Below are 19,411 nucleotides of genomic sequence, written 5' to 3'. Positions count from 1 at the left end.
TTATTCCTGTCTACCCAAGCACAACGCTTTGCATGCTGCGCAGTCGGCCGCCGAGTAACCGCAAAATGATGACTAGATGCCTAGTTCGTGGCGCGCAGCAGGGTGCGTCCGCCACGGGATCCCGCCGTTGTGGTTGGTGGTGTAGGGGGGAGAACTGGTAGGTGAACTGTGCGGTATAAAGACGGTTTGGATGCCTGGACCATGGGAAAAGCAGGCAAGAACAGTCGGATCAAACTCAGTCACAACACCCGAACGCCCTTTTTCTTACCTTTCCTAGTCTGCTATCGTGCATTTTCTGGTGTCTTTGTCGGCCTCTTGTTTCATATAAGTCGAGTCGCTTCTTCCCTTTGAGTCAAAGTTTCAGTCATCCAGCATTCATTCACACCTCCTTCTTCCGTCTTCTACCATTGTTCCATTGTTTCGTCAGCGGCTTTCTGATACATCCTCTACGCACCTTGTCTTGCTCGCCATCAGCATTGTTTCATTCTGAGACTACCCACCTTCAACTACACAACATCCAAGACATTACCTCGATGGGTCGTGGTGGTTACAACTAAGACCTGAACATTGATATCGACGTCAAACAACAAGCACGACTTGCATACACTCCAAAAGCCAATCAACAACAAAGCCGAACAATCAAATCACACAACAACAACAATGTCACCACCTACTCCCCAAGAAGAGTCTTCCAACATGGGCCGTGGAGGCTACAACTAAGCTCAGCGGCTGCTCCCGCAATCCGAAACATCTATCAGCATCATAGCGGCGTGGTTCAGCATGGCTACGCCTTACGCCATCCCGCCTCGCTACTACCCACTACCCGCCACACGAACATTCCGCAAGTGGCGTCTCGAACGATGAAGCCATGTTCAACTTCCTAGGCTTCGGCCACGTCCCTCTTCTCTCATCTTCATGTTTCCTTCAACACTGTACCATCACCTCTCCTTTCCTATCTTGTACCAACATCTTTTCTTTCTTCATCAGCCTCGGCTTCTTTTTGGTCTTCTTGTTTCCATTCGGCATTAGCAAGCGACGGAGTTATTTGACATCTGGATACGGAGTTCGGAATCATGAGAATATGTAGTTATACGGCATTATGAGGCGTTGGATGAGTTGGGATAAGCTCTTCATTGAGCGACTGGGTAACGGATTCGGTAACGCAATGGGGTATCAGATCTAGAGACGGAGTCATTTGGTGTTTGGGCGTTTTGATTTTCACGGTTCTTTTGCTTTGCTTTCCAACCAAGTCATTCTTCTTTTATCACTAGATCTCGGTTTTGTGGAGTTGAGGTGTTTTGAATGGCCAGGTGGCCTGGGCGTAGAATGATATCACTCCTGCTCTTTCTTCGATAGACGTTGGATATCCTAGGAATTCCCCTTCCGAGACAATATAACACGCCATTTTGATAGCAACGTATACTGAGCATGGCCGCTGACGTCGCGAAACTGATCCCTACTTGCCGACACAGAACCTACAGGAAGATTGATGTTAGCCAGATACTCGTCACGTGTTCTTCGCCACCGCAGGTGTACGTAAGCCCGCAAGCACCATGGGGAAAGTTACGCCCCGTGCAACAATCGATACTGCACAGAAGCGCCTGCACTATAAGCGTTGTGGCTTTCCCCAGCAAAGCCCGCTTAGCCCCCTTTCGGTGGCTGTCGTCTGACCTGAATGGGGCCAAAGTGTAGAACGCCTTACGAGAGCTTCCAGAACATGACACGACATGAGGATACGCGAGGAACTGGCTCAGGTAACTAACTTACTTTTCGAAAACGACCCCCAATATTTCCTCAACGTCGCCGCCATCACCACGACCAGTGATGCGGGCCAGGGCGTCGGCGGCGGAGCGGAGGCACTCTGCTGCGACTACAATGTCAACCTCGTCGGCCTCGTCTAGATTTTCTTCACCGGATCTGGTTGGATCTGCCGAGGGGTCGGCAACGGCCGTGAGAAAGGTGGAGAGGTGGCTGAGACACTCGGAGAGAAGAAGACGTTGACGCTCGGTCGCGCCCAACGACTCTTGCCAAATGCTCGGGTCGGGATCTGACTCAGGAACTAACGCGGCTGTCATGGATCTGAAGGTGTCTTGTAAAGTGGTAAGGAATGCTGGAATGTTGTCGCTTTTCCATGTGTACGAAGGTGCCACCGGTGACGTGCAAGAAATGAAGCACAGACGGTCCTTGGGAAGACGCAGCGCAGAGTAAGTCTTCTCCTCCCATGCCGTCCGCGAAAGTTCAAAGGTCTGGAGTTGGTCACATTTGTTGAGGGCGACAATAACTTCAACGCCCATGTCAACACATTGCTTTGCCGTCTCCATGACCTCGGGGTCCATCTCGGTTGTAGCGTCTTGGACGACGATCAGAACGTCTGACTCTAGCGCCCGTTGCTTCGCGCGCCTGATGCCTTCTTGTTCAACAGCCCCGACAATGTCCGCCCCTGCTATTCCAGCCCGGCGTAGACCAGCCATGTCTCCAATCTTGACAAGCCACCCGCCCAGATCTAGTCCTATCTCGACTATATCCCGTGTTGTTCCGGCTTCTTGGGAAACGATGGCGGCATCTCTTCCAACAATGCGGTTCAACAAGCTGCTCTTGCCTGCGTTGGGCGCCCCAAGAAGCGCAACGCTGATGCCGTTGCGCAACAATTCTCCGCGAAAAGCATTCGCAATGTGCACCTCCATCTGCATCTGCAGGGCGCGAACTTGATCTGCGACGTTGGCGCATAGAACAGCGGGTGATTCGTCAAAGTGCTGATCCTCTGAGAAGTCGATCAAGGCTTCCAGCTCGCCTCGTGCCTGCAGCAGCAGCATGCGCCAGTTCTCATATCGTACGGCTAGCGAAGAGGTGGTACCTCTCACAGAGATGCTGCGCTGCTGTTCCGTTGAAGCTGACAGTGTCTCTCCGAGCGACTCAATCTGGGGCAGGTCCATCCGGTTGTTTGCGAACGCGCGTCTCGTGAACTCTCCAGGCTCTGCGTACCGAATCTGCTTGCGCATCGACTCGGAATCTTCCAACGTCTTTGCGCATTCCGGTATGGCTGCCAAAACGGCGCGTACAATGGCGGGACCACCATGTACGTGCAGTTCGAGGACATCTTCTCCAGTCACTGTGTTCGGTGCGGGGAAGTAGAGTACTAGAGCACCGGAGTCCAGTATCGTTTCGAGTGAGGGAGGTACACCGGGCACATATAACTTGCGTAAGGTCGCGTATCGAGGCTTTGGCAAGGCTGTAGAGGGACATAGTCCTTGATATATCTACGAGACGTCAACATTGGAATAGTTTGTGGAAACGCGAGTCGGACTTGTCTACATGCTGGGCCCGAAACGCGAATGACAGCTATTGCTGCGCGTCCATTGGCAGTGGAGAGGGCGTATATGGTTGGTTCCTCATGGCTGGTGTGGTATGCGCGCTCCGTGTGCGCATTCAAGATGCGCTGAACATGATGGCGGGGTCCACATTGCGGCGATGTGGTTCGTATAAGCGAAAAAGCCGGAAGTCTGGGTGCTCTCAATCGAATAAAAGCATTGCGACGGAGGGACGAGACAATGGCTCTCATTCCGCAAGCTGAGGTTTTACATCATCGTCGTGTTGGAATTAAGGATGCTGTGATAGCTCCGCTGCACCTCCGCAGTGGCCCGTGCACACGCTAAGATAATAATTTCTTGAGATTGTCGCCCGTCAACCTTCTCACGACAACACCTGTTCCTTTCGCGCAACAGCGAAACCCTCATACCCCTCAAAATTTGTGTGGCTGTTTTCGCGCTCAGTCATAAGACTATTACCGCCAAGCATCTTACTTTTTTTTCGCCGCGAGATTGGGAAAGAACTCTGCGCCGCCATGGCTTCAGACGATCTTGTATGGTCGGTCATTGGAACTGACTTTTGCAGCTTCAGTCAGTACTCCTGCGTACCAACATGCACAAGGCGACACTAACCCCCTTCACTCAGAACTCAAGACCACAAAAGACCAGACATTCTGCAGGAATGAACACAACGTATCGGGTTACTGCTCCAAGCAGTCGTGCCCTCTCGCAAACTCACGCTATGCCACGATTCGCTCAGATCCCGCGACCGGAGATCTATACCTGTACATCAAAGCGATCGAACGCGCCCATCTTCCGTCGCAGTGGTGGGAAAAGATAAAGCTCCCCAAGAACTATGGCCAAGCCCTCGAGCTCGTAGACCAACATCTTGCATACTTCCCCAAGTTCCTCAAGCACAAGAACAAGCAGCGCTTGACACGTCTGACCCAGGTCAACATAAGGATAAGGAAGCTGGCCAAGGAAGAAGAACGCTTGGGAGAACGCCTCGTCCCTAGACTGGCACCCAAGGTCCGCCGACGAGAGGAAGGCCGAGAGCGAAAGGCTCTTGCAGCCGCCAAGGTTGAGCGCGCCATTGAGCGAGTTCTTATTGAACGTCTGCGCAGTGGCGCGTACGGCGATCGACCGTAAGTTTAATCCCCTCCTTCCCCCACAGCTGCCATGATTATTATTGCTTTTTAACCCTGAGTCCTACGATGAGGACCAAAAACAACAACAACACTCTAATTTTTTAATGAGCTCCGTCACACTAGCGAGAGTTGATTCACGTCTTGTATGAAATTTAGACTAACTCGAGTGCAGGATCAACGTAGAACCAAATGTCTGGAAGCGTGTCATGAACGGCCTACAAAAAGAAGGCCAACTCAAGGGCGACGAGGATTTGGATGAGGGTATCGAGGACGAAGAAGAGGAGAACGAGTATGAGATGGAGAATGGTGTTGGTGAAGTCGAATACGTGAGCGACATAGAAGGCGAATCCGACGACGACTTGGAGGACTTTGAAGACTGGATAGGTGGACAGAGTCCAGACGAAGGTTCAGGTGACGAAGACGATGAGAGTGGTAGCGAAGAAGACGAGGACGAAGAGGCATCCGAAGACGAAGACACAGAGGCTCTCAAGAAGACGCTGGCGAACCTCAAGCGCAAGCGTCCTGCTGGCCCGCCTCCCAAGCCCAAGAAGAAGCCATCGAAGGACTCAAAGGGCCCGAAACGCGAGATCGAGTACGAGATGGAGAGGGAGCCTGCTGCGAGAGAAGCTATGCGCGTATAATACCTTTAGCATGGTCGTACTATTGGCGTTCATCGATGGGATCTGGAGTTTACGTTCCGATGCCTCAGGAAAAGCGTTCCGTCTTGGTGCCAGAGGCGCAAGTTCTAGCGATTCTCGGTCTGATACCATTTCTTCGTACAATGTTTTGATGCTTCATGTAGTCACTTCAGAGCGTCGTGAGACATGGCGCAACAAGCACATTGTTGCCTGTTTCCACGACGATTCACAAAGTGAAATGGAATACTACGATATTCAAGAAGAATTTCTTCCCCTGTCTCTGAGTATGGCGGTATCCAACCAACTGATTTCGCAACCGACACGAACATTATGATGCCGACTCAATCCAATCTTCCGGCGGATAATGTGCAAGACAAGGACGCAGCGAGTGAAGCGAAAGCCGTACAGAACGCTTGGGGCGACGATCTGCCACCTTCTGCCTCACAGTCTGATCCTTCTGTTGAGCCAGAGACATCCGTAAACCCGGTGGACGAACCTTCTACTACACCAGACGCTAACCAAACCGAGGCCGCAAAGCCAGACGACGAAGAGTATGGTGAGTTTGTAGAAGCGTCCACTGACCCTCTCAAGCGGCCCCTCTATGATACAACGGAGCAAGATGACGAAAACCGGGGACTTCTAGACAGCAAATCCAGGCCCGTGTGGGAGGCCGAGTGCTATATCGGCATGGGCTTGGTCGAGCCAGTAACCGCGGGTGTTGGCATTGCCACACGGAGGGTCAACCACATGGCTCGTTGGAAGCGAAATGACACTAGGGCGAACATGATCGTAGCTGAATGGAAGAGGAAGCAAGCGCAGATGGCTGAAAGCAGAGCGATTCCTGTTGCGGCTGCTGCTGATCCATCTTCCGCAAAAGACGGTTCAGTGCCGCTCGCCGCTACTGCTCTCAGTGCCATGCACAACGAGTATCTAGAAAAGCCCAGAGTAATGACTTCGACCTCCGCCATGAACGGGGTGATGAGACCAGTTCGTTTTGCAGGGTCGGCGATTGACGAGATGGTGGAGACTGAGCGTATGGCCTGGGGACCTTAGGTATATAGGCATTGCCCAGGCACTTTTCTTGATGGGAATACTAGTCATGATGTATAGACGATTGTCGTAGCATGGCTCTGCGTCGCTGTATACTGAACCGGTTTTGAACATGTATCGTGAACTGTAGAACTGCTTGCATCATAGCCCCAGTCTGGTGCATGTGAAAGAAACACCGACGATAATCCTAGCGGCATTTGCAAGAGAACAACGCGGCAATCGAACCAGGATCGCGATGTCACATGGTTGCTTGCGGTTAGTGTTACTCCATGTGCGTATTAGGAAGGCAAGAAAAGGACCCCGTATGCAACCCCGTGCAGCCTCAATCACGCGTTCTCCACAAAGAAAGCCTTCCTCCAAGCCATCGGCTCCACAGTCTTGATCCGAACCGAGGAAACTTGGTCCTGTCGCGTGGCTGGCGCGCCCTGTCCCTGATGATCAATAATCCCGCACGCAGTTTCGACCGCTGAGCGGCAAACCTACCCCAACTAGCACCGGGTTCTTGGGTATAAGGGCGTTCCGCTGCTTTGCTTCGACACGAGGCGTCGTCTAGGCCGTCGTCAATACAAAGGTGGCTAACAAAGCGGAACTACGCTTTCCGGCAAGCCGCCCCAAGCAATTTCTTAACTTGCGCCGAAGCATCGGACTAACCCGGGGCTTCGCGATGCCTGACCCCAGGGCTAGCAAGGACCATGCCGGGGCGCCAAAACATGGCCTCGCGACCTTTTTTTCTACCCATTGCCGACATCATAATGCGCCGGGACAACCTAATGCAGTAATTCCGGTGGGCATTTCGAGTCGGCTGGTGTGACTGGAGTGTGCTGCTGGGAGGGGAGGGGACAGTGCTGGTGCCGAAGTGAATGCAGCCAATGGCATGGATGCAGCCCGGTGGCCCTGTGCGATCGCGTAGTGTATCCTTCTCCGCACGCCAAACTCCACGGGGTTGGGATCATCAGCGGCTCCAGACCAGACGTCATGGTCGAAGCAAACTGTGGGGATAACGCCGGTATGGCAGCGCGGTTCGGCGTTATTTGCTGGGGTAGGGTATTGAGGACGGACTCTGCTGTTACATTGGCGGCAGTAGAGATACGACATTTCATAAAGAGAGCGTCGTCGCGCCTGCTGTCGTGCCTCGTTGTATCGCAAGCATCGCACGATCTTGGGAAGCGAGCTGGCCTCTGTTGTTGTTTGTTTGCGACGTCCTTTTAGTCTGTCACAACGCAATACGCATACTGATTACTGGCATTACTATCCAACATGGGCAAATTTTACGGCCTCAAGGGCACTCAGCTCAACATTGCCATTGCAGTGATTGCAGGCACAGATTTCGCCCTCTTCGGTTATGGTAGGCGCCTCCGCCTTCGCTAACAGTACACGGTCTAACATTTGAACAGATCAAGGTGTAATGGGTGGTTTGCTCACCCTGGGCTCATTCGTCAGATACTTTCCCGAAATCGACACCATCAACCCACCGCCAGGCAGTTCAGAAAGCCATGCTGCAACCATCCAAGCCATCACGGTCGGTGCCTACACACTCGGCTGCTTCTTCGGCGCCGTGGCTACCATCTGGCTCGGCAACATGCTCGGACGCAAGAGGACAATCTTCATCGGCAGCGCCATCATGATTGTTGGAGCCATTCTCCAAACAGCATCGTACGGCCTCGCGCAACTCATCGTCGGACGATGGATCACCGGCTTCGGAAACGGCATGAACACGAGTACAGTTCCCACATGGCAGTCTGAAACATCGAAACCGCATCGCAGAGGGCAAATGGTCATGATTGAAGGATCCATGATTGTCTTTGGTGTCATGCTGAGCTACTGGCTCGACCTGGGTTTCTCCTTCCTCGAGCCGAGCAGCATCGCCTGGCGCTTCCCGATTGCTTTCCAGATCATTCTCGCTCTGTTCATTCTTGTCCTGATCCCTGGTCTTCCTGAGAGTCCGCGTTGGCTGGTGCTCAAGGGCCGAGAAGACGAGGCGCTGGAAGTCTTGGCTGCGTTGAGCGACCTGCCTCCAGAGGACAAGAGAATTCAAGAGGAGTTCCAGGCTGTCAAGGACGTTACTTTGGAAATGTCGCGAGGTGGTTTCCGAGATTGCTTCAAGATGAACAAGAACCGCAACTTTCACCGCACAGTGCTGGCGTATGTCAACCAGATGTTCCAACAAGTAAGTTTTGCCAATGCAGCAGCGAAAGATGGCAGTAACTAACCAAATGCCACAGATCTCGGGTATCAACCTGGTGACCTACTACGCCGCAACCATTTTCGAAAACTCCATCGGTCTCTCGCCCTTCCTCAGTCGCCTCTTGTCCGCATGCAACGGCACCGAATACTGGATGGCGAGTTGGATTGCCATTTTCACAATCGAAAAGTTTGGACGTCGCTCTCTGATGATGTTCGGCGCGGCCGGCATGTCCATGTCTATGGCCGTCCTAGCCGGCGCCACCAGCAACATTGGCAACACGAGCCTGGGTCTCCTCGCCACCGTCTTCCTCTTCGTCTTCAACTCCTTCTTCGCCATTGGCTGGCTCGGCATGACGTGGTTGTATCCTGCAGAGATTACACCACTGTCCATTCGTGCGCCTGCTAATGCTATTTCCACCACCGCGAACTGGATCTTCAACTTCCTTGTCGTCATGATTACCCCCCCTGCGTTTGCAAATATTGGATACAAGACCTACATTATCTTTGCGGTTATTAACGCTGCGATGGTGCCCTCGGTGTACTTTTTCTTCCCGGAAACTGCGTACCGCTCTCTCGAGGAGATGGATGAGATCTTCCACAAGGCATCGGGTCCGTTCAACGTCGTTGGCATTGCGCATGAGATGCCGCATCGCTATGGAAAGAAGGGAGAATTGCTTATTGATTATGCGGATACGGAGCAGGCGCATGATGCGGAGAGGAGGAGGAGCTCTGTTGTGGCCGTGCAGCCGAATAACGGGGGTGTGCTGGCCAAGGACAACGAGAAGGAGCTTAGGGAGCATGTGGACAATGCCGGAAAGTAGACGTCCAAACTTGGATTGAAATGATGAACGGATCTTATTCTACACAAGTTGTGTGCATGCATAGTCCTCGTCGTGAAGCCCATCGATATGACGTGAGCGAATCTATCTACATTACAAAATACAGTAAAACCATTCCGCCATACTAACTAGACAAACACAACGCAAAAGGATATTGCAATGGCAACATCCCAAAACAACAAACTAAAGTATGCCAATGCATCTGAGCACTTGATACACGTCCCAACCCACACCCAGTCGTCCTCCCGACACACCCACCACCTACTTCTTCTCCCCCCTCGCCCGCGCCGCAACCCTCGCGCTCTTCCGTGTCCCTGGCGTCGGCTCAGTCTTGGACCTGGCAGGCGCCTTCGACGCGCTCCTCGAACGACGCGCCCTCGGAGTCTTGAAGTCCACATGTGTCTGTGGTGCTTCGAGTGGCCTTGTTGTTGCCCTCGGAGGGCTACCACTACCGGGATGTCTCTCTGGTGGACTTGGAGCCGTGCTTCTAATCACTCTCTTTGATGACGAGCCGGTAGCAAGGACTGGGGAGTCGCGTGGTGACGCTGACTCGGACGCTGGTGGAGAGGGTTCGGCGGCAGGCGGCGAAGAGGTTTGGTGGGGTGTTGGTGAAGCGTCTATGGTGGGTAGAGGAGAGGAGCTGGAAGGTACTTCTTCGCCTTCATGGAATGCCGATGGGGTTGCGGGTTTGGGCGGAGAGGATGCGATGACTTGCTCGTCTTCGTCTTCGTCGTCGCTACCTGAGCTGATTGAGATGATGTCGGGTAGTGTTACATCTGCGTCCACTTCCTCTTGCTCTTCTTGCTCTTCCTTCTGTACGGCGTTTGGGGTTTCTTCATCAACCTCCCGCGGCACTGACACAGTCGTAGGAATCCACTTCTTGAAGCGGCGACGATCGCCTCTCTCCTCCTCAAGACTCTTGTGGAGCTTGCGAGTCTCCGCAACACGATACTGCGTGGTGTCCACTGCAGGGCTCACATGTGGCGATAGACCTTCTCGCAAAGAGAAAAGCCAACTTCCGTTGACTGCACCTTCAGTCTTCACGGCCAACGTGCTAGGTGGCTGGTGGAGTGAAATTGTGCTTCGCGGTTTGACGGTTATCTTGGGCCGGTTTTGTGCGTGTGGCGTCTCATGACGACCACGGACAGCCTTGGTGGTGGTGAGTGTTGGAGGTACTTCACCAACGGGGGAGTTTTCCTTTCGAAGAGCAGGAGAAAGGGAAATTTCATCATATTCTTTACCCAGACCATGGCTTGCCTTCGAAGAGGTCTTTGGTCGCGGCGTGTCGGTGTGTGTGAGTGAAGACGCCTGGTCGTGACGAGGGGTGGGGTTGGATGATTCGACAACTGGCTCTGAGTCTTCATCATGTGATATGGCATTGTCACGCGGACTGGCAAGCTTTGATAGCTGCGAAGAAGGGGTATCGTCGCTCTCATACACATCGCCACGACCACGGCGAGGGGTAGGGTTCGAGGGTCGTGTAGTCCATGGAGGTAAAGACTCGTTCGAGTCTTGATCGGAACCAGGTGATGCGGACAGCGACCGCTCACCTGCTGGCGTACCGTACGAGGCTGGCACCTGGGCTTCATCCAGACTGTCATAATCAAGCATGCTCATATCAAGGTCCAGGTCTTCTTCCTGAGGTAACTGTAGCTCCTGAGATGACCTTCCATCGCGGTCGGACGAAGAGAACGGCGACTGAAATACGGCCTCCGGTACGCCGCCAGCAACATGCGTCTCAGCGAACTGCACATTCTCACCGGGACGATCAAACAGTGCGTCATCTTCGTCCTCAACCGCGGCATTATCCATCCTCTGCCTCTTCACACGTTCGTCAAGATCCGTCTCGACCTTGTGCTTAACCTGAGATATAGTAGCAGCGCCCTCCGACCGAGTCAGATGAACGTCAATCATATGATTGACTTCTTCGCTGATCATGGCCAGAAGCTCTCCAGGCGTCTTGATGCGCTCTTCTAGGTCAGGCATGTCTTTGAGGACACGCACGACGTGATAGACAGCCAGCTGAATCTTCTTACGGTCATCTTTGTTCCGTTGCAAGAAGCTGTACAGAGCTGTCGCTGCAGCCGCGCCTCCTGTGAAACCCAGCAGAAGATGTCCATATGGCTGGAGGTACGATGGGAGGGTGGTTTCGCCGAAGAAGTATCGGGTCAGGGTTCTAGCGATGGAGGATAGGGGAGGCGCGGACTGCGTTGCCTGAGTGTGGTTGGAGAGCAACATGGTGGTGGTGGTTTGCGAGAGCAAGGTGAACTTGGCCGGCTCTGACGCCATTCCTGAGGTGGCAGCCAGGCTGATGAGTGGAGCGGCGTTGGTGGTGGGATGGCCGAGCATGTTGTAGGCCATTTCGAGGGGTCTGCGTGGCAGTGAAGAGCAGGCAACGATGGTTGGTGTGTGTTGCGGGGCTTTCGCGACTGAATCGAGAAGCGCGGCCCTTGAGATAGGTGAAGTGTCTGAACTCGCGGTGGTGGCAGTCGCTTTGGCGTCTAATGTCTGTTTATGTCGTCATGACAGGAGACTGGAGTCGCGGGGTAGTGTAGAACACAGAGCCGTGTGTGTCAATATGTAGAAAATTCGTATATATCAGATAGCAACCGGATGAGATGTGAACTTTGAAGCCCTTGATATACGCGATGGAAATCCTGTTGCGATTGTTCAAAATAGAAAAGTAATGGACAAAGGACGTTGTAACCGGAGGAACATGAAGGCCGAAAAGCGATTGATTGTCTTCTAGGCAGAAATTTTCTATGCCTTGGTTGGCTGGAGAACCGTGAGAATGACGTCGTGGTGTTGAAAGTGAATGCGCGTGAGCCATGTGCAAACGGACAAACCCATACGCCCAAGTGAACGCGAAACATAGACACCAATCAGCCGAAGATGGGGCAGCAACAAGAAACAGTTCTCTAAGCAACCCAGCCACAGCACTACAGAAGGCACAACAGTTCGTTGATCACCTGCAGCGTGTCAGCCATCCGAAACACAACACGACCATCCAAACACCATACCCATCGTCCATGCTCACATAACCTTCCCCTACCGTCTCCAATCAAAACCCCTTGACCCTCCCCACCCCCGTCAGAGGAATCCCAACCCCCCTCTCCCTGCCTTCCTGTCCCCTACCCTCACCCGCCGCTCCCCGTCCATAACTGTGTTCCATCCTCCCGTATCCCACACCGCCGCCATAAATATCTCTGCTGCTGACAGTTTTGAGCTTGAACGGCCGCGCGTGACCAGATTGCTTGAGCCATTTTGCTAGGAGGATGCCGACGGTGAGCCAGATGGCTGCTATGAGGAGGGCTAGGGGGACGAAGAAGCCCATGACGGCGATGAATGATGAGTGATGAGATATACTATAGTAGAGAGTGGTGATCTCAGTACGAGTGCGTGAGAAAGAGAGTAGAGATACTGTAAAGAAGAAAGATGCTCTGTGTGAGGTTGTGACGGAGACGCGGAGGCCGTCGGGTGTGGATGGGCTGGTGGGACGCTAATGGCTGGGGAAGATGGGGTAAAAGCTTATGTAGCTTCCTCCTATCCGAACCTGCGGATCGACATTTTAGACCGACTAGCTATGCCATTGGCCAGGAAAAGTAGAAATTGCAAGACATGAACAGTTCATGCGCGAAGAGCGAACATGAGGAGATTTGGATATCGAGAATAGGATACGATATAAGAAGTGAAGTAACAGCACCTACATCTATTAACCATGCGCACTCGACGGGGTATACGCGCATCCACAAATACACACAAAGCACATGCTCAAGACTGACCATTCCCACTCGTCTCATCCTCCGCCTTCTTCGTCTTCTTGAACCTCTCCTCCGCAGCCCTAGCAAGCACCTCTCTCCTACTCAGCCCACCCGCATTCGCACTTGCACCCACATTCTCCTTCCCGCCCCCTCCCAGCGTAAACTCTCCACCCGTCCATCCCCCATGATCATGCACCTGCTCGCCATCATCCTCCGGATTATAAAACTCCTCCTCGCCCACACTCCTCCCCCCACTCTTCCAATCATCCCTCGCCACCTCTCTTTCAATCTGCTTACACAGCTCCCAAAAATTCCTGTCATGCGGTCCCCAAACATTATGCGCCAGCTCATGACACAACGTATTCCGAATCGTCTTGTAGTCCCTATACCCATCATACGCATCGGTCCGGAGCCGCAGCTCAATAACCTCGCCCTGGTTCCTGTTCAGACCAAGCGTGCGCGACTCCATTGTCGTATGCATCGCGGGATCCATTTCCGTGAGCAGCGGGACACTAAACTTGTGTGTTCGCATCGCGGCTTTGATGCCCGCGTCGTCGCGCAGGCGCTCGAGGAAGCGCAGCGAGCGCTCTGGGTTCGGTAGGTATGGCAGGGGACGTAGCGTGTGGAACGTGTATTGCGCTTCTTCTTGGATCTTTTTGTAGTCGCGGTTGCGGGCTGGGGTGGCGGGTTTGATGGGGCCGGGGCGGCGCGGGGCGGACGCGGCGGTGATGGTGTTGTTAAGGGATGATACGGCTTCGGATGTGCTTCCCATGAGGGTTATCTTCTTTGATACGAGCTCTGTGAGTGGGAGGGAGGGGTTCTTGAAGGGCGGTTTTTGGAGGCCGATTTTGCCGCCGACGAGGAACTTTTGATTCGACGGTGGGATGGAGAGGGTTGTTGTGACGCGCTCCGAGAGATCTGAGATGGTGGCATCTTGTGCGAAAGGTAATGCGATTGTTTTTCCGTGGTGTGAGAGGGTTATTTCAATGTCGTTGCCGGGTGCTGACGGCGCAGAGGATGCGTCGGCTTCTGTCATGGCAGTCATGTTGTAGTGTGCGGCGAGAAGGGTAGTAAAGCGGCACAAGGTACGGTTAGGTCCTGGGTATAATCTGCTATACGGTGTAAGTGATAGGTTAGTAGTAGATCAAGATATAAAGCTTCGCAGCATGTGGCTGAGCTCTAGCCATGGTTGTTTCGGTGACGTTCTCCAAGGCTTCCACGAGATGACGGGTCGCCATCGGAATTTGTCATCACTAAACTCCGATGCCCTGCCGCTGTTGACTATTCATGACCGCCAGCATCGGCCCGTCCAAGGTCTTCCATGCTCGCGCGTCTTGGTACCAAACGTAAACGAAACAACTCGCCTAACACGATGATCAACAATTGCTTGTTTACACTACTCAAACGCCACGGCCACGGGTATCAATAAATCGTGTACTAGAAACATGCGCTGGCGATGCTCAAGTTATGTCTTGCACCAATATGAGACAATCTCAGCATTACGGCCAGCTGGAATACTATTCCAGCTTGGATTCCTCCGCCACCTTCTTCTTGTCCTCGTCCTCTTTCTTCTTGCGCTCCTGTTCTTCCTTGGCTAGAGTCTCTGGCGACTTGACCCATTCCCTGACGGTGGGATCCCATCGGTGTCTGCGCATCTTTAGTCAAGGCGTCCTTTGTGCATAAGAAGCTCAACTCACCCGTTAAACTCTGTTTCCAGCAAAGCCTTCTCCTTGTACTCATCCACGAGTATCTTGTCATAGTTGTACGGCACCTTTGCCGGAACGCCTTCGAACATCGTTTCCCGCATGGGATACAATTCCGAAGTGTCGTACCTATGGTAGTTCTTACAACTCCACTGCCCTGGATGTTCATCTGGATGTGTTTCGCTCAGTCCGGTGATATCGATGAACAGCCCGTTGCGCATATCGATCCATCGCGCATCGATAATGTTCATACCGTCTCCACGCTCGCGCTCCCAGATCCACGGATTGACATCGAGAAGGTATTCGCGCTGAACGGTGCCGTCGTATGAGGTATACTTGTATCTCGTCTGATTGTGCTCTGCGCCTAGTTGCATGAGCGTGGAGTGGGACACTTGCGTATCGAGGTCGAAATCCCATGGCAGACGCTGTATGTCCGTTAGCGGTACCACTACTACCCAGAGACGGAACGCACCTGTCCATTCCACCACCACCCAAGCAACGTCCCATGCGCTATCCAGGTATCGAGTTCGTTCTCACGGAAGTAGTTCAGGTAAGCGCGGACCATGTGCGATTGCGTATCCGTCCGCTCTTCATCCGAGACGATGCCTTTGAAATAGCGTTTATCGTAGTGGCCGAGTACAAGACTGCCTCTGGGAGCTTGTTAGCTCATGTCGCGACACTGACGAGTTGCGAGGCTGAGGACGGCTTACCCGGGCTCATGAAAGTATTTGGTATCAGGCTTCTTTTCATTCTTCCTCTCTTCAATGCGATCTGCCCATGCTCTTTGTCTTTGGAGCTTGTGACTTGGTGTGGGTGTGGCCAGTGTAGAAACGAAGAGTGCTGCGGATGCAAGCGCAGTTGCGCAAGTCGACAAGCGCATGGCTGTGTTTGGAGTCCGCACCGGACTCTTTGAGTAGGTATATCGTCCCAAGTACAATACGACAAAAGAGTGTCGACTGGAAGTATCACTTGTACTTTGCTGCTATTATGATCGACCAAAACACCAAGGCAGTACCAAGTGAACGTAAGCAGCGCTTCAGGAAGGTGATCGCGTGCTCTCAAGTCGAACGATCGACAAGCGTGGGGCGAAGGAAGGCGGAAATAACGTCAAGCAACCGCTGACAATGGCAGGCGAAACTTCACACACAGATAAGAAAGGGAAGAACAACTGTGCCACCCATGCGATCAGAGCGTGCGGGAGGGGAGTCCAAGTACTTGATGACGCGCACGCGACAGGCTGCCAGTCTGTGCCTGGTGCCGCCCACATTATCCACTTTCCTCAGCCTTGTCCTACGCAGAGCCATTCACTAACTATGCCCTTGTCGGTTACAGGTGTGCCGGTTTCCCGGGGTATCGCGGCTTTGGTGGAGGCTTCAGAGGCGGCGCCGTCCAGTGACACGCGGCGCTGCGTAGTTAAGCTTCCCAAGATTTGTATGCTGAGTGCTTTCGGAAGCCGCATGCCGGCTACCGGCCGTTACGGCCGTTGGTGTGGCTCAGAAGGGAGCAGCTGTGGCTGGTGGGTCTTGCTTTGAAGATCTTAATACAGCCCACCATGGATATCTTCACCTTCGTCTTCACCTTCATTTTCGTCTTCTTGTCAATGTCTGTTTCGGGAATGTGTCGTGGCGTTAGGCCTACGTACTCCAGTAGCAAAATCGCATGCGCATTTGTGCCAATCGGGAAAGGACGTCTCGCTAGGCACTGTCTATAACCAAGGCCTCGTCAGCAGTCTATTGTTTCTCGGCACTAAATCCGACCCTTATCGGATGACAATTACGCGCCTGGATCTGACTTCATCCCAGTGTTTGTACAATTTTTGCCTGCGCGTCCATGTTTTACATTGCATTGCCGTCAGCGTACACGCTTGTCAAGTACAAGGATAGCTGGTCCGAAAAAGCGGTTCGCCAATCCATCGTACATGGACATGTAAGACACGTGCGATGTAGATTACAACGGCACAGACCATCGTACAACCACACGAGAGGGTTGTATAGAGTCGTGCTGCTGTGACTGTGCCCGCATCTTCATGCCCGCAGTCATGGACCAACACAATGCCCACTGGTACCATGAAAATAACGTTGTTTGTATTTGGTATTACACTTCCAGACTTTTTGCTATGCCCAAGGCACTGGTTACCCTCTATGCAAACACACTGACCAGACCCCAGACCGAACCCTTGTACGCCGTTGAGATTGAGTAAAGGTTGCCTATGAGACGTCCATGGCTTCGACGCCGTTGGGAATCGAAAAGGAGACGGCGCCCGCGTCGCCGATTAGTCGCTGCTCGGAGTCGGAGACGAACTGTTTGTCGGATTAGTAACGTCCAGCAGATTAGTGCGTACGTGAGCACTTACCTTGACACTTCTTGTGGGGTCATAGAAGAGCGCAAAGCTCCGCTGCACATCATCAATGGTGACCTCTGACCCGTTCCTCTTCTTGCGTATTAGGTCCGACGTGGTAATTAGGTTGCTTGCGTATCGCAGTCCTGTCTCCTGGCCAATCTTGGTGAGCAGTGCCAAAGCATCTGGAGAGACGTCAACCTCCTCCTCTTGCGCTCTTATCGAAATAATCTGCTGCATCTCTTCCGACGAGTATGCGTGGGTGCTGACAATGACGACGCGGTCAAGGAAGTCGAGTGGCAGTCCGTGTGGTGACCTGTAGTCTGTTCCCCGTATCTGTGTGTTTCCCCGGTTGCTAGCCATGATGACAATGGGTGCCAGCTCGTCCTCGAGCGCGCGGTTGACAAAGGAGAAGCACTCAATGTCGAGCATGTGGACCTCGTCGATGAAGAGCACACCGGGCACAATGGTGGCCTTGCCCTCCTCCTTCCACTCTGCGACCTTTGTGTTGATCTGGTCTCGTACCTCGCTGCGGATCTCGCCTGTGTCGCCTGAGAAGAGGGCGAGGAAGCCCTGGGTCCTCGAGTTTATCACGTCAATCTCGTGCAGGCTGACTGTGTGCACCACCTCGCGCCGTTGTTGCAGCTCGCCTTCTGGGCACTGGACGAATTTGGTGTCGATGCCCATGGCGTCGTAATCTCTGGAGCGCGTGTACGAGCGGCCGAGCTTGGTGATTTTGCCCGAAGCCTTGTCGATGGAGATGATGTCGCCGGCCATGACCTTCTCCTTGGTCATTGCGTCGATCATCTTGGTGCCCATGTCGTAGACAGTCTCCATGTCGGTCGTCTTGATGGTAAGCTTTCCCTGCTTGTTGCTCTGCGCTGGAGTCAGTACCGCTGCCTGGTCGCATCCAACGTCGTACTCACGCCCGTGACGCTGCGGTCAATCTGTATCTCGACCACCTCGCCCTCAATGACCTCGCTCTCCTCGGTTATCCGTACGCCAATCGACTTGCGGAAGGCCTGTGTGAGCGCCTCGGTCTTTGACATGTCCAGCGAGAAGATCTCGGACGAGGCCAGCATGGTGAAGGGGACGTCGGGGCCCAGCGACTGCGCCATGCCCATTGCGATGGCCGTCTTTCCGGTGCTGGGAGGGCCCGCAATCAGGACTGCGCGACCGGCAATCTTGCCATCGCGTGCCATCTTGAGTATGACGGCGGCTGCCTTGCGTGCCTTCTCCTGCCCAACCAGGCCCTGCGACGACACCTTGGGCTCGAGCGTGTCATCGTCGACACCGAGGCCGCGAATGTGCGAGTGGGCGGCGATGAGGTTGAGGCCGCGGAGCTCCTTGCTCTCGGCGATGGTGGTGATGGGCTGCGCAGTGTCAGTCAGGCGACGCAGGAACTACGTTGCGGTCTCGCACACTTACCATGGCCATGATGGTGTCGTGTCGTGGGGAACTGGCGCGGCGTTATGCGACAGCGACAAATCGCGAACACGCGAAGAGGGAAGCAAGCTCCAGTGACGACGCACGGGCCCTGTCCATCCTCCGTTTGCTTGTAGTGGCTGGCCATGTGCTGTCAAGCGCGTCCGAACGCGACTGCCTCGCCGGATCGCCACCCACGCCTGCCCTACCGTGTCTGTGCACTAGATAATTATAGTCGCTAGTTAAGTAGGTTTTACTAGTAAAAATAGAAACTTTAAGAAGCTATAACTTCTTTAATTCTTAATATTTTTTTTAAATATTTTTAAGATTTTTAATCTAGAAGCTTAGCTCTATAAGTCTAGGTTTAGACTTTAGCTTTATATAGTCTAGATCTAGAGCTATTAATTTACTATATAAATCTAACTTTTTAATTATAAGTTATTACTAAAAGATTTTAATTTAAACTTATAGAGCTAAGTTTCTAAATTAAGAATCTTTAAAAAATTTAAAAAAAATACTAAAAATTAAAGAAGTTATTAGCTTTTATATATATTTTACGCTAAATTTTAGTATAAAAATACTACTTTAGCTAATAACTAATTAAATATATAAAATAATTAAACTCTTATTTCTAATTTATAATATATATATATATAATAAAGTATTTTTATTAAAAAAAATATTAAAAATAGTATATTATATAAAAAGTTAGATTTATATAGTATTATAGTAGAGTAATTTGTTACTAATTCTCTATTAGGAATAGGTGCTTAATGTAGTAGGTAGATATAGAAATATTAAAAGGAGTATATATTATAGTTCTTATTTTATAGCTAAATACTATTTAGCTAGTTTCTATAGGGCCTCTTTTTCCTATACTACTACTAAGCCTAATAGTTCTTTAACTACTTATACTTCCCTTAGTTTCTTTACTATATCCTTCCTTTACTTAAGAAGAAGGCCTCCTCTTCTTAAACTAGAATAACCTTTAGACTTACTACTATATAATAAAACCTATAT

At 52.3% G+C, this 19,411-nt stretch overlaps 9 protein-coding genes across 9 annotated transcripts; 3 read left to right on the top strand and 6 right to left on the bottom strand.

The window, feature by feature from the left end:
* Window positions 1-223: 223 nt before the first annotated feature.
* Window positions 224-3,572, bottom strand: ACET3X_005734 (uncharacterized protein). Its single transcript, XM_069451869.1, has 3 exons — window positions 3,305-3,572; window positions 1,768-3,257; window positions 224-1,475 (listed from the first exon to the last, which is right to left on the bottom strand). Exons 1-3 carry the CDS (start codon window positions 3,557-3,559, stop codon window positions 1,457-1,459), a joined length of 1,764 nt encoding a protein of 587 aa, XP_069306094.1. The 5' UTR covers window positions 3,560-3,572; the 3' UTR covers window positions 224-1,456.
* A 269-nt stretch (window positions 3,573-3,841) lies between these two features.
* Window positions 3,842-5,094, top strand: ACET3X_005733 (uncharacterized protein; the record flags this gene model as incomplete). Its single annotated transcript, XM_069451868.1, has 3 exons — window positions 3,842-3,896; window positions 3,952-4,450; window positions 4,626-5,094. The coding sequence occupies 3 exons, from the start codon at window positions 3,842-3,844 to the stop codon at window positions 5,092-5,094; spliced, it is 1,023 nt and encodes a 340-aa protein (XP_069306093.1).
* Window positions 5,095-5,421: 327 nt separating this feature from the next.
* ACET3X_005732 (uncharacterized protein) lies at window positions 5,422-6,144 on the top strand (the record flags this gene model as incomplete). The annotated part of the gene is made up of 1 exon (XM_069451867.1): window positions 5,422-6,144. One exon carries the CDS (start codon window positions 5,422-5,424, stop codon window positions 6,142-6,144), a length of 723 nt encoding a protein of 240 aa, XP_069306092.1.
* Window positions 6,145-7,398: 1,254 nt separating this feature from the next.
* On the top strand, window positions 7,399-9,146 carry ACET3X_005731 (uncharacterized protein; the record flags this gene model as incomplete). The annotated part of the gene is made up of 4 exons (XM_069451866.1): window positions 7,399-7,486; window positions 7,536-7,622; window positions 7,653-8,308; window positions 8,364-9,146. The coding sequence occupies 4 exons, from the start codon at window positions 7,399-7,401 to the stop codon at window positions 9,144-9,146; spliced, it is 1,614 nt and encodes a 537-aa protein (XP_069306091.1).
* Window positions 9,147-9,425: 279 nt separating this feature from the next.
* ACET3X_005730 (uncharacterized protein) lies at window positions 9,426-11,525 on the bottom strand (the record flags this gene model as incomplete). Its single annotated transcript, XM_069451865.1, has 1 exon — window positions 9,426-11,525. The coding sequence occupies one exon, from the start codon at window positions 11,523-11,525 to the stop codon at window positions 9,426-9,428; it is 2,100 nt and encodes a 699-aa protein (XP_069306090.1).
* A 604-nt stretch (window positions 11,526-12,129) lies between these two features.
* Window positions 12,130-12,498, bottom strand: ACET3X_005729 (uncharacterized protein; the record flags this gene model as incomplete). Its single annotated transcript, XM_069451864.1, has 3 exons — window positions 12,130-12,133; window positions 12,185-12,212; window positions 12,300-12,498. The coding sequence occupies 3 exons, from the start codon at window positions 12,496-12,498 to the stop codon at window positions 12,130-12,132; spliced, it is 231 nt and encodes a 76-aa protein (XP_069306089.1).
* A 437-nt stretch (window positions 12,499-12,935) lies between these two features.
* Window positions 12,936-13,970, bottom strand: ACET3X_005728 (uncharacterized protein; the record flags this gene model as incomplete). The annotated part of the gene is made up of 1 exon (XM_069451863.1): window positions 12,936-13,970. One exon carries the CDS (start codon window positions 13,968-13,970, stop codon window positions 12,936-12,938), a length of 1,035 nt encoding a protein of 344 aa, XP_069306088.1.
* Window positions 13,971-14,442: 472 nt separating this feature from the next.
* ACET3X_005727 (uncharacterized protein) lies at window positions 14,443-15,508 on the bottom strand (the record flags this gene model as incomplete). The annotated part of the gene is made up of 4 exons (XM_069452600.1): window positions 14,443-14,572; window positions 14,623-15,053; window positions 15,101-15,278; window positions 15,339-15,508. The coding sequence occupies 4 exons, from the start codon at window positions 15,506-15,508 to the stop codon at window positions 14,443-14,445; spliced, it is 909 nt and encodes a 302-aa protein (XP_069306087.1).
* Window positions 15,509-16,835: 1,327 nt separating this feature from the next.
* On the bottom strand, window positions 16,836-18,403 carry ACET3X_005726 (uncharacterized protein; the record flags this gene model as incomplete). Its single annotated transcript, XM_069452599.1, has 4 exons — window positions 16,836-16,928; window positions 16,982-17,842; window positions 17,893-18,339; window positions 18,395-18,403. 4 exons carry the CDS (start codon window positions 18,401-18,403, stop codon window positions 16,836-16,838), a joined length of 1,410 nt encoding a protein of 469 aa, XP_069306086.1.
* Between the last annotated feature and the right edge of the window lie 1,008 nt (window positions 18,404-19,411).

This window comes from Alternaria dauci, chromosome 5 (genome assembly GCF_042100115.1).
Source record: "Alternaria dauci strain A2016 chromosome 5, whole genome shotgun sequence".
Lineage (NCBI taxonomy): Eukaryota > Fungi > Ascomycota > Dothideomycetes > Pleosporales > Pleosporaceae > Alternaria > Alternaria dauci.
The sequence above is the reverse complement of the archived record's forward strand: the minus strand, read 5'-3'. Positions and strand labels throughout refer to the sequence as shown.